Source organism: Chlorocebus sabaeus, chromosome 8 (genome assembly GCF_047675955.1).
Source record: "Chlorocebus sabaeus isolate Y175 chromosome 8, mChlSab1.0.hap1, whole genome shotgun sequence".
NCBI lineage: Eukaryota > Metazoa > Chordata > Mammalia > Primates > Cercopithecidae > Chlorocebus > Chlorocebus sabaeus.
The window spans coordinates 11,103,339-11,116,435 of NC_132911.1; the positions used below are offsets into that span (position 1 = coordinate 11,103,339).

General features: G+C 43.2%; 1 protein-coding gene across 4 annotated transcripts in view; it reads right to left on the reverse strand.

Moving 5' to 3' along the window:
* ERI1 (exoribonuclease 1) overlaps positions 1–13,097 on the reverse strand; it is a 137,012-nt gene that overhangs the window by 55,435 nt on the left and 68,480 nt on the right. Inside the window, exon 7 of one of the 4 annotated variants that reach the window (XM_007961682.3) lies at positions 8,596–8,715. The exons of the other annotated variants lie outside the window; for them this stretch is intronic. Coding sequence (XP_007959873.1) covers positions 8,611–8,715 — 105 coding nt within the window. The 3' untranslated portion in view covers positions 8,596–8,610. Of the gene's footprint in view, positions 1–8,595; positions 8,716–13,097 lie in introns of those variants that run through there. 4 annotated transcript variants of the gene reach the window in all.

Consider the following 13,097-nt stretch of genomic DNA (forward strand, 5'->3'; position numbering starts at 1 on the left):
TAAACTAAATTAAAGGTGAGAATGGTCTGGACTATGCCAGAATCAACTTTCTCCTTGGCCTATATGTTTTACAGGCAACAAAGAAGCACAGGTGAGAGAAACTCAGTGAAGAAGGGGAAAGATGGGAGTGAGGTGGGAACCGTGTTATTTCCCTAATCTATTTGAGGAAACCGAGCCTTAGTGATGATGAATAACTTGTCAAATATCACACAGTGAGGAAGTGGTTGAGCTACAGTTCTGTCCTAATTCTGGCTAACTCTACAGCCAAGGCCACTACATAAGACTGTACGTGCTAACCCTGCGGCTTAGGAACTAACGTCATGCTGCTCTCCAGGGTAGGAGGAGCACGTAGTGAACGTATTAACTCACCTGCATGACCTGATCATGGAATGTGCTTGGCCTGTTCTGCAGAGACACTCATTGTCACTTCCCTGGTTAAACCCTCCAGCATGCTATGATCCAAAGGGAATGACGTGCATGTGAGCAATGAGGTGAATTCTCTGAAATTACCCAGGAGAAAAGCTCCTGACTCCACTGGTGAAAAGGAGGTGTGCTGCTTTCAAACAAAGGATGACTGCTCAGCAGCCAGTTGAGCCCACAACTTGTACTTGTCGAAAGGGCATTGCTCCCCCTCTGCGCCATCTCTCCCACCACTTATAAATGGGTGGATGGGCAACACACAGAGAGACACTCACTGTTAATCTCCTAGCAGTTTACACAAATTTCCGCTTGCATCACATGTCAAATTTCCTTCCCACACAAGCTGTGGTTTGCTGGTCCCCACTCCTGGTCCTTTCCTCTTTCTCTTTAATGATAATAAGAATGTCGAGAGCTTTAGCAGAATGGGCACAACTTGGGCTAATGGAATATAGTAAATGCAATTTCAGTGACATTAGTTTAATATTTAACTGTAAAGAAAGTAGGAAATTGAGTCACTGAATGACTAATTTGACCTGAATTATTCAGAAAACACATTAATTTTTTTTTTCTTTTATTTATAGAGGCTCAGACACAGAACAAATGCATGCACTGGTGTTAAATGCAGAGAAATGCAGAATGTCTGAAATGAGTTCTGCTTCCTTTGGGGTCAGAAGGCCTCTTTTTTGAACTGACCTCAACCCTGTTGAGTTTATTACCTTTCCTGGCCATGAGGATCAGAAATCAGCAATGATTTCATAAGTAACTTCTCATGAAACCACACACCGCAGCATGAGTCACAAACATAGCTCTGTGTACCTGTAGGCATATATACCATTTTTTAAAAATCTACCAGGAATAGGATGATTAACTGGACCCATTTTGCCTGGGATTTTCCCTATTTGTACTGAAAGTCTTGTATCCTGGGAAATCCTTCAGTTCCGGGCATACTGGGGTGATTGACCATCCTATCCAGGAAATGAGGAAGAAGCAAGGGGTCCTTAATGTGCTGTCCTTACCAGAATCTGCCTCTTTCCCTCTCTGTAAAAGTAGGGAACCTGCAACCCTTGTGGGGCCTGGTGCTCCCACCCAGCTGCATGGGGAGGACATTTATGTCAACTTGAGCAGAAGGTAGGGGATCCAAATTTATCTATTTAAATATGTTGTTACATCTCCAAACTAAGATGTCTGCATATGCAGGTGCATTAAAATACATATAATTACACAAGTAATGCATGATCACTGGAGAAAAATTAAAAATAAAAATAAGGGCAGGGTGCAACGGCTCAAGCCTGTAATCCCAGCACTTTAGGAGGCTGAGGTGGGCCTAAGGTCAGGAGTTCAATACCAGCCTGGCCAACATGTTGAAACCCTATCTCTACTAAAAATACCAAAAAAAAAAAAAAAAAAATTGCCAGGTATGGTTGCATGCACCTGTAATCCCCAGCTACTAGGGAGGCTGAGGCAGGAGAATGGCTTTAACTCGGGAGGCAGAGATTGCAGTGAGCCAAGATCGCTCCATTGTACTCCAGACTGGGTAACAGGAGCGAAACTCCATCTCAAAAATAAATAAATATAAATATAATTTAAAAATAAATAAAAATAAGATGATGGTGGGGGACAAGGGGAGGCAGAGCATTAGGACAAATACCTAGTGCATGTGGGGCTTAAAACCTAGAAGATGGGTTGGTGGGTGCAGCAAACCACCATGGCACATGTATATCTATGTAATAAACCTGCACATTCTGCACGTGTATCCCAGAACTTAAAGTAAAATTCAAAAAACTTAAAAAAAAAAAAATAAGATGAGAGGATGAGAAGGATGTCAAAGTTACTCATAATCCTACCGCCCAGCACTAACTAGATTCAAACCAGTCAAAATTTTGAGAATTTTCCTGTGTACTCTTCTAGATTATAATGTAGGCATATAAATGGGTATGCATAATAGTAAGCCCATTGCAGGAAAATAGACAAAATAATGTTTTGACACTGTTGCTCACTCAACAGTATGAGTATTTATCCATGCCAATATGTAAATTTTTACAACATCATGTTAATGGCCACATAATATTTCTATAACATATGTATATCACAGTTAACCACACTGATTAGGTAGGACATTTAGGCTGCTTTTCATTTTTTACTGTTATAAACAGTGCTGCAACCAACAGGCTTGTTGCTATATCATTGAACACATCCTTACTTATTTTGTTACAGTGCATTCTTAGGAGTGAAATTGTGGGTCAAACAGAATGAATTGGTTGGTTGGTTGGCTGGTCCTGAGACAGGGTATCACTGTGACCCAGGCTGGAGTGCAGTGGTGTGATCTCAGCTTGCTGCAGCCTCGACGTCCCTGGCTCAAGAGATCCTCCCACCTCAGCCTGCAGAGTAGCTTGGGACTATAGGCGCACACCACCACACCCACCTAGTTTTTGTATTTTTTGTAGAGACGGGGTTTTGCCATATTACTCAGGCTGGTCTCAAACTTCTGGGCTTAAGTTATCCTTCCACCTCAGTCTCCTGAGTAGCTGGGACCAAACGTGCAGGCCACCATGCCCAGCTAACTTTTGGTATTTTTGTAGCGTTGGTGGTCTCACCATCTTGTCCAGGTTGGTCCTGAACTCCTGGGCTCAAGCAGTCTGTCCACCTTGGCCTCCCAAAGTTGTGGGATTACAGGTGTGAGCCACCACACCTGGCCCACTATCCCCATTTTTTTTTAGCATTCATGGTAAATGGCGCAGTCTAGACAAACAAATTAGGACTTGAAAGAGGACTAGAGTTATTTCCTAATAGGAGGATAACATTCTCTTTTCTGTGATTCCTCCTGGTTGCTCAAGAGATTATCTTCTAGATACACACAAACCAATACATGCGTGCTCTTGCACACACTTTAAGAAAAGCATCTTGATCAAATAAGAGTTCGTTAAATTTGTCCTCAGCATGAAGATTGCCGTTAACAAGTTAGAAACAACCTGCTGTTCTGTCTCTCACAGATCTCAGCTAAGGAAAGACCGCCATTTTATGAACCCCAATCCCAACAGCCACACTTTGTTATAAATTAGTGTCACATATTCCTGTTTAGTTCTTATTGACTCCTCCTCTAATGTTTACTGTCTCATCATTTAGAGTGAATCTAAATCAAGGGCCCCGAACTTTCTCTGTTAAGGGCTAGATAGTACATATTGTAGGCTTTGTGGATCATTATGGTCTCTATCACAACCATGACGCTCTACTAGTTTAGTACACATGCAGAGAGAGGCAATACATAAATGAATGAGTGCAGCTGTGTGCCAATAAAACTTTATTTATAAAAACAAGTGGTAGGGCCGGGCGCGGTGGCTCAGGCCTATAATTCCAGCACTTTGGGAGGCTGAGGCGGGTGATCACTTGAGGTCAGGGGTTCAAGACCAGCCTGGCCAACATGGTGAAATCCTGTCTCTACTGAAAATAAAAAAATTAGCCAGGCATGGAAGTACAAGCCTGTAATCCCAGCTACTCGGGAGGTTGAGGCAAGAGAATCGCTTGAACCCAGGAGGCAGAGTTTGCAGTGAGTCGAGATCATGTCATTGCAGTCCGGCCTGGGTAACAGAGCGAGACACTGTCTCAAAACAACAACAAAACAAACAAACAAACAAAACAAAACAAAAAAAGCAGTGGGCACAGAATGTAGCCCTCAGGCTGGAATTTGCTGACGTAAATCACCTAGAGTTCGTTAAAACACAGATTACTAGGCCCCGCCCCCCAAGTTTCTGATTCACGAGGTCTTGGGAATAGGTCCAAGAATCTGAATTTATAGAAGTTTCTAGGTGATGTTGATGCTGTTGGTTGGTGGGCTGCAGGGGGATGCACGGAGGATTACATTTTGGGAACGACTGCTATAGGGTGGTCCCATAAACCTGTACTTAACAAATTATCATATTCATACAAATCACAACATTTTTCTCCTGAGTGACTGAAGCGCTTGTGTACATCTCTCCTCTTAGGCTTCTTAAAAGGTTAGAAAGATCAGCTTTTGTATCAGTCCAGCTATCTAGTAAAAGTCAGTGGAATCCCTCTAGCTAGTGTGTAAAGGAAGGGCTTTATTAATGTAGTTAGGGTACTCACAAACTCCTTGGAAAAAGCCGGAGGAATATTTTCCTGGGTCATCCTCCAGGAGCAGCCCCCAGAATGTCACTGCACAGCTGACCTGATGGCGTGCACCCAACTCCTCCCGCTTCCTCCAAGCCCAAGTTCTAGTCAAAATCTTGCGCCAAGAGGGTCTGATTTTCAAAAACTGAAGTTGAGTGTCTGAGCTGTGGAGTTAAGGGAGGTTGGAAAATGCATATTTGGGGATTTGATATTGGGAAGGCAGGCAACTACACAATGATAAAAATGTGGGGCAAGGAATGTTCAGATTTGGGGCAGCCACTGTCCATACAATTCCACTACTGGGAAAGAAAAGGTACAGTGAGAAGTAGAAAGTTACAAAGCAATAATGCTCCAGCTCTCTGGAATTTATTTCAAAATAATGGGTTTGGAATGGACAAAAATGTGGTGGAATAGATGAGGCAGTATTCTTTGAGACAGGGTCTCACTGTTGCCCAGGCTGGAGAGCAGTGATGCCATCCATGAAAGCTCACTGCTGCAACCTCAAACTCCTAGGCTCAAGTGATCCTCCTGCCTCAGCCTCCCAAGTAGCTGGGACTACAGGTGTGCACCATCACACAAGGCTAAATTTAAAAAAACAAAAAAAAAAACCAAAAAAACACAATTGTACAGACAGGGTCTTGCTATGTTGCCCTGGCTGGTTGTGAACTCCTGGATTCAAGTGATCCTCCTGCCTCAGCCTCCCCAAGTACTAGGATTACAGGCATGAACCACTGTGCCAAGCATGAAGCAGTATTCTTCCCACCCCCCTTTTTTTTTTCCACATGGGCCATGCAAAACTCTATCATTTCAATTTTAGTATATGTGCTCCCAAAGTGAGCATGATGAGGCTGTATTGATTATGAGTTGATGACTGCTGAGGCTGGATACTGAGTACATGGAGGTTCATTGCACTGTTCTCTCTTCTTTGGTATATGTTTAAATTTTTCCTTAATAAAGAAATAAAAATTCATAAGGCATCAAAAACAGAAAGAAAAAGAATGGAGATAAACATCAATTTCTGACCCCTAGAGGGTATGCTTTCTCTTATTATGGTATGCTTTCTTTAGGGAGCATATACTACGTAATAAAAGATCTTCGGATGCGAGTTACCATCAGAGCGCAGCCATTGTTTTAGCAACATTCCCAAAGGAATAAAAGAAGTCATGTTTTTCACTGAAAGTAGGTCAAGGGATTATTACCACAGTCATTGACTTTGCTTCCCCCCAACAAATGTGCAGTGACCACTTGTTACATTCAATGGAGTGATAAAAGCTCCGATTGGCTGGGCTTTTCTAGGGTTACCAGCAAATAAAAAATGCAGGGTCTCAGTTAAAATTAAATTTCAGATAAACAGCAAATACATTTTTTCAGTATACTTGTGTCCCATGCAATATTGAGGAAATGCTTATGCTAAAAATTTACTTGATGTTTACCTGAAGTTCACACTAAAGTGGGTATTCCATATTTTATCTAGCAACCCTACTTTTATGACTTATAAAATTTAGGATATTCCATCCTCCCCACTTTTCTCCAATGCATTTCATGCCTTAGTTCACCCCAAACTAACCAGACTGGACTCTTATAATTATGACTCTCTGGGTATCTCATCATTCACTTTCCCTATGTTTCTAGAAAGGCTTTCTCCCAGAACTTAGATAGGTTCAAGGTGGACTTTCTGTCTGACTTTCTGGCCCCTGAAGGGAAATGGGGAAGGAGAGAAGCCATTTGCCTAAGAGTTCCCAAGGAGGTACCTAGTCTCTAAGATGAGGATCCCAGATGTAGGTGCCCATCCATTTATTTCAATATCCTTTCAACACAGCAGAGATTAAGACCCCAAAGAAGTACAGATCATTCCTGCTGTTGCATCTTTTACACAGATATGGACTTCAAAGGAAACAAAGAAAGAAAGATTTCATGCCAGAAAGCAGGAGATACCTTCTCATTCAGCTTAACTCTCATTTTGTCAATGTCGTTTTCAGATTATTAACACCAGGTGATCAAGGTTCCATGGCAGGGAAGCCCTTCCGTCTTTTCCTGCCTACTGGTGACTTGGCAACTCATTAGCATCTCTACTGGAAGTGAGCCAGAGGAAGGAAGTGATAAAACACCATGAGTCAACATGTTACTTGCCAGAAGTTCTGGTAAAAGGAGTAAGAGGAAGACAAAGAAAACAAGAGTCTGAGGACATTGTGGGGGTCTCCATTCTCCTTCCCCTCTAAACCAGGCTCATAGTGGACCTCTCCTGATGGAAAGTTCTAGAGAAAGACTAAATTCCACTTCCTGGAGTCATAAGAAATATCTACCATTCATGTTTTCCATTCTACTCTGAGGTTAAACAAATATTAGCGTTCTAATGGGGTGGGGGGATACAGTGACTTTAAAAGGTGGCTGCAGGATGACTGAGATGAAGGCAGAATTCTTCATACAGAGAGAACAACTTTTGTTCAGAAAAACAATATTAATGGGTATATTTGGTCTTCCAGTGCAGACTAATGAGAAGTCTAGACATAGAATAATTAAATTGCTTGTTTTCCAAGCTACTCGGGAGGCTGAGACAGGAGAATGGCGGGAACCAGGGAGGCGGAGCTTGCAGTGAGCTGAGATCCGGCCACAGCACTCCAGCCTGGGCGACAGAGCGAGACTCCGTCTCAAAAAAAAAAAAAAAAAAAAAAAAAAAAAAAAAAAAAAAAAAGAAATGGGAGTTGTGGGGGTTCCCTCTCTTGGCTTTGGAGCACCCCTCCCTTTGTCTCTGTACAGGGGAGCTTCTTCTGTCTTTCTTCCCCCTTCTTTCTTGCCTATTAAACTCCCTGCTCCTTAAAACAAAAGAAGAAGAAGAAGAAGGAGGAGGAGGAGGAAGAGGAAGAAGAGGAGGAAGAGGAGGAGGAGAAAGGAAAGAAAGAAAGAGAGAGAGGGAGGGAGGGAGGAAGGAAGGAAGGAAGGAAGAAAGAAAGGGGAGTTGTTTTAAGTGTTCCCTTTAGGTAGGGAAGACAAGGCAGGAATTTTGAGAGCCATGAAAGAAAGAGAGTGAAGAAATGGGTAGCAGAGGGGAAGACGGATCCCAGGGAACATATCAGGAGAAGGATGGCCGGAAAGAAAATGGCTGAGCTGGCAATGCCTGAGGGATTCCAGCATCCACTTTAAAAAATAATAATTTATTGTGGGAAATTTCAAGTATATACAAAAGTAACCAGACTAGTATAAAGAACCTCAATGCACCCTTGGCAGCTTCAACAATTATTAACGCACAGCCAATCTGATTTCATCTAAAATGCCCCACTCACTCACCTTTCTCCCATGGATTATCTTGAAAGAAACTCCAGTGATATTGTTTGACTCTGTGTCCCCACCCAAATCTCATCTCAAATTGTAATCGCCATGTGTCAATGGAGGGTCCTGGTGGGAGGTGATTGGATCACAGGGGTGGTTTCCTTCAGGCTGTTCTCATGATAGTGAGTGAGTTCTCATCAGATCTGATGGTCTTTATAAATGACAGCTTCCCCTGCTTTCTCTCTCACCTGCTGCCATGTAAGATGTGCCTTGCTTCCCCTTCACCTTCCACCATGATTGTTAAGTTTCCTGAGGCCTCCCTAGCCATGAGGAACTATGAGTCAATTAAACCTCTTTTGTTTATAAATTACCCAGTCTCAAATAGTATCTTGATAGCAGTGTGAGACTGGACTAATAAATCCAGGTAGCACATTTTATCAGTGAACATTTCAGTATAGCATTAAACCTTAAGTAGTAGCCAATTCTGGGCTGTGCTGCCTGCACTGGTGCCCCCTGCCCCCCATTTAGCTGATATCTGCACTAAATGCTTGTTCCTGCAGAAGCCAAGTGAGTGGTGCCTTGGGGGAGGGGGAAATGAAGAAGTGGCCAAGGTCTACACTGATGATGATTCCACACTCAGAGCTCTGAGCTGCTAGAACCCAAAGACACATCTAGAAAACAAGAGACAACAGTGAATAAGGCAACAGCAAGGTGGAACAGGTGAACATGAACCTGGTGAAAACCTGCTGGAAGATCAGGGTAGGGGTGCTGCACTTCACAAAGGTGTGCAGTGTGGCCTCAGGAACTGGAGAGGTGTCGGGGCCTCTCTGCCTCATCGCTTCTCGGCAGCCTTGCATATGTGCTGTTCGTGTCTCTCTCTGCTAACTGGCTCTTACTGCCAGGCTGTAAGGAGAAATGTCACTGTCACTCAGAGGGCAGACTCATCACAAGTCATCCTGTCAGGACATCACATGGACATGGACACCTGAGGCTCCTAGACACTCGCAGGGCACATCTATTCAGGCTACTTGGGTTATACAGTTGAGAAAGTAAACGGACTTTGATCTGAGGAATGCAAGTCCTTTTAAATTATCAGGCCCAGGGAGACATTAAAATGAGACAGCAATCACATCCTACTCTTAAAACTGCTTTCTATTGCCACAAGTAGCTGTAAGGTAACCTAATAATGCCACATTGAACACTATAACCACACCCTATAGCCTAACAATGTATAGCCAATCACTAATCAATGTTATTCCTGTAAGCCAGTTCCTGACAAACAACTTTGTATCAGCCTACTCCCTGTCCCCACAACTTTTTTTTTTGTCTTTAAAAATCTGCTTATGGGCCGGGCACAGTGGCTCACACCTGTAATCACAGCACTCTGGGAGGCCAAGGCTGGAGGATTGCTTGAGCCTAGGAGTTTGAGACCAGACTGGGCAACACGGTGAAACCTTGTGTCTACAAAAAATACAAAAATTATACAGGCCTGGTGGTGTGTGCCTGTAGTCTTAGCTACTCTGGAGGCTGAGGTGGGAGGATCATCTGAGCCTGGGGAGGTCAAGGCTGCAGTTAGCCAGGACCCACTGCACTCCAGCCTGGATGACAGTGAGACCCTGTCTCAAAAAACAAACAAACCTGCTTGTAGCAAAGATTGAATGGAATTCATATCCAAGGCTAGTTGGGTCTGAGTCTTCCCAGCATCTGTCCTCACTTTGGCTAAACTATTCCAATTATATTTTAGGCCTCAGCTTCTTTCTTTTAGATTGACACAGTCATTTGAACTTTAGCAAGTTCCTCTTTTTTTGCTAGCCTATTCTGGACACATTTTCAATGAGAGTCACAACCAACATTTTTGCATTATTCAAAATAGCTTCAAGAAACCAGGAACCCTTCACACGTATTTGTTTCCTTCTTTAGAACAATGCATTTGTTTAGAGATAATGAAAACAGTCTATAGCTGAACTCATGTTAGTGTTTTCTAGAATCAAATGGTCACAGGAACTCAAAGCTCTTTTCTGCGGATCAGGGGCTACCCTTGCCTTCAGTGCTTCATCATCTGCTCTCAACGTTTGCTACTCCTCCCCATTGTTCCACCCTTTCATGAAAGGCCTGCTGTCAGCAATGTTCAGTAAATAGCCTTTTTTACAAAAGCGTCATTTCTTTCTCATATTAAAATTCCATAATAAATCTTTTTTCCCCTCCCAATGAGTTTTTCTGACACCCATAAAGAATTTTCCTTTCAACGTCCTGTCTTCTTGCCTTCTCTACTCAAAGCTTTACTTGACACCTGCCTTCCAGGTAAGCCAACACCCCTTAGAGCTCATAATCTTGCCAGGTTAGTCTTTAAATGTTTTTATCCTGATAAAATCTTTGCTTACTCAGCACTAGTAGCAATTCTCTCCTCTGAGAATTGAGGTTTGCGTCCTTGTTAATGATCCCACAATGCCCCTGTAGTCTCTGTAGGACAAGGGCCCCACAAAAAAAAAAATAAAGAAAAAACATAATCTTCTTTTAGAGTCTTGGTTCTCAGACTTTGAGCATGCAGCAGACACCTGGAAGGCTTTGTTCTAACAAAGTCTGCTGGACCCCACCCTGGAGTCACTGATTCAGCAGGTCTGGGTGGACCTGAGAATATGCATTTATATGCACAGATGAAAATGACTTGGTCTCTGGCTTCTACAAGGCTGCAGTCTAATGGATAAAACCCTCTTTTGATCTGGGTAGCACTTCAGAATTTGAAAATCTCTGTCATATTTATTAGACTTAAAAAATATCCTTACAACAGTGTGAGGGGAAGCAGAGTCTGCACTTTGGGTTAAAAAACTTGAGTTTGAATTCCAGCCTTAGCAAGTATTAGCTCTATGATTATGGTCAAGTTGCTTAAACTCTCAAAGCCTGAGTTATCTGTGAAATGGGAATACTGCTCTCCCAGGTAGGTAATACTTTTGTTTGTGAAAATACTGTATGAACTTAAAAAAAAAAATGCTATACAGATACCGAATTAGATAAAAGATAGGGCGGTAGGGCAGGTGTAGTGGCTCACACTTGTATTCCCAGCATTTTGAAAGGCCGACGTGGGTGGACTGCTTGAGGTCAGGACTTCGGGACCAGCCTGACCAACATGGTGAAACCTTGTCTCTACTAAAAATACAAAAATTAGCCAGGTGTGGTGGCGCATGCATGTAGTCCCAGCTACTCAGGAGGCGGAGGCAGGAGAATCACCTGAACCCAGGAGGTGGAGGTTGTTGCAGTGAGACGAGATCACGCCACTGCATTCCAGCCTGGCTGACAAAGCAAGACTGTCTCAAAAGAAAAAGAAAAAAGAAAAAAAGATAGGCTGGATCAGTGTCAGAAAGACCATGAAAGTATTATGGAAACACAGGAAGAAAGCAGTGCATTCCCCTGGCATAAACAAAGGTTGGATGGGGTTGGTGTTGGGGCTCAGAAAACAATTCCCCAAATACGCTACTTTGGACTTCAAATTGAGAGTACCTGGGGAGTAGCAAATGCAGAGAAGAGCTTCTGTAGTCCTCTCTTATCTGACTAAGGGAAGTTCCTCCAGAGGAATGCAATCATCAGGCAGGGAAGATTAACTCAGGAAAGTAGACTAAAGGTCTGACCTCTTGCTCAGAGAGACTTTTACCATAGGTTACCAATGTATTCCTCTGAGGGCTGCTGCCTGAGACACTTTTTCTGCATTATAAGCAGATAAAGCAGCCTTTGTTCACAGTTTATTTCTGCCCCTCTCCCTCCCACATCTCATCACCACCACCCTCCAGGAGCCCCCAGCCCCTATTTTTTTCTGTGGAGTATAAAAGCTTCAGTCAACTGGTGCTCCTCTGAGTCACAGTTTGTGTGGCTTCTGTGCACATGCGCACATAATAAATTTGTATGGCTTTTCTCCTGTTAATCTGTCTATTGTTGGTTTCTTCCAGAGACTCAAATTATTGAACCTTCAGAAGGTAAAAGGAAAGTTCCCTTTGCCTCTACATAGGTTTCATGAAACAGGTGGAATTTTTCCTGTGCCCTAAAGGTTTTCAACAGGCAGGGAATTAAGCAGGGAAGGAATGTGGCAGGGAAATGCATGCCACATTTAAGAACTGGAGAACATGGGAAAATTATTAATCTGATGATACGGCTGGAAAAGAAGCATAAAACCACAGAAAGCTTTGAATACCAGGAAAAGGAGTTTCAGCATACTTCAGTAGGTAATGGGTGGCTAATCAACGTTTTGACCAGCAGATAAGTAACACTGGTATGCGTATGAGGTAGATTGGAAGGGGAAGAGCACGGAGGCAGTGAAAGCTGTGAAGTCCACATTCTTTAACAGCTCTCTCTACCTCCCCTTTGGCTTTATTACGATCTCCCCACCTTCCACTGGCGTGGCCTTACAATAAATCCGTATCTTCTAAATCATCAACTCTGCCCCAGAGAGCTCCTTCAAAGGTGGGGCAGCTCTCCCGCAGTCCTAGCCCTGCCTTCTGCAGCACTATAGGAGAACACACATCCCTGCTTCCTCCTAAAGATTCTTGGCAGCCCTCTTGTCCTCATTCAGATTTCTCTTCTTGTTAAATATGCCTGGTTTTTCAGTCATTTCTCACTGAAGTGGCTTTTCCACCATTCCAGTTAGCCTTCTCTGGATATTATGTAGTTTCTCCCATAGAAAGAGAAGCACATGGTATTATCAAAGGCATTGGATAATTTAAGCAAACAAACTCTTGATGGGCAAATAAGAACTTAATCCCCCACCCACCTCTTTTCCTTACTGGGCAAAATTGGGAGTACTTGAGAGAAAGTCAAGTTCAAGGCCCAAATGAATTCTCACTTGTCTCTGGTATCATTTACACATTGGCGCCTTGGTCATATTTAAATCCTTCATCTCATTCTGACTTGGCTTTGCTTTGACTTACAGACGAACCCTAGATGTTGTGTATCTTTCCCTTAGGGAATTTTATGGTTTATGGATGCCAGTCCCGTAATTTTATGGATGCCAGTCCCTCTCTTCTGTACCATAGTTTTAGGGGACAAAACTGTGTATGCATGGCTTGCTTGTATTTTTTCCTTCAGATTTTCTTTTTTCTGGCACAGTGGCTCACACCTGTAATCCCAACACTTTGGGAGGCCAAGGTAGGAGGATCACTTGAGCCCAGGAGTTTGAGACCAGCCTGGGCAATAAGTGAGCCCTCGTCTCTACAAAACAACAACAGCAAAAATTAGCTGGGCATGGAGGAATACACCCATCGTCCCAGCTACGTGGGAGGCTGAGGCAGGAGGATCACTTG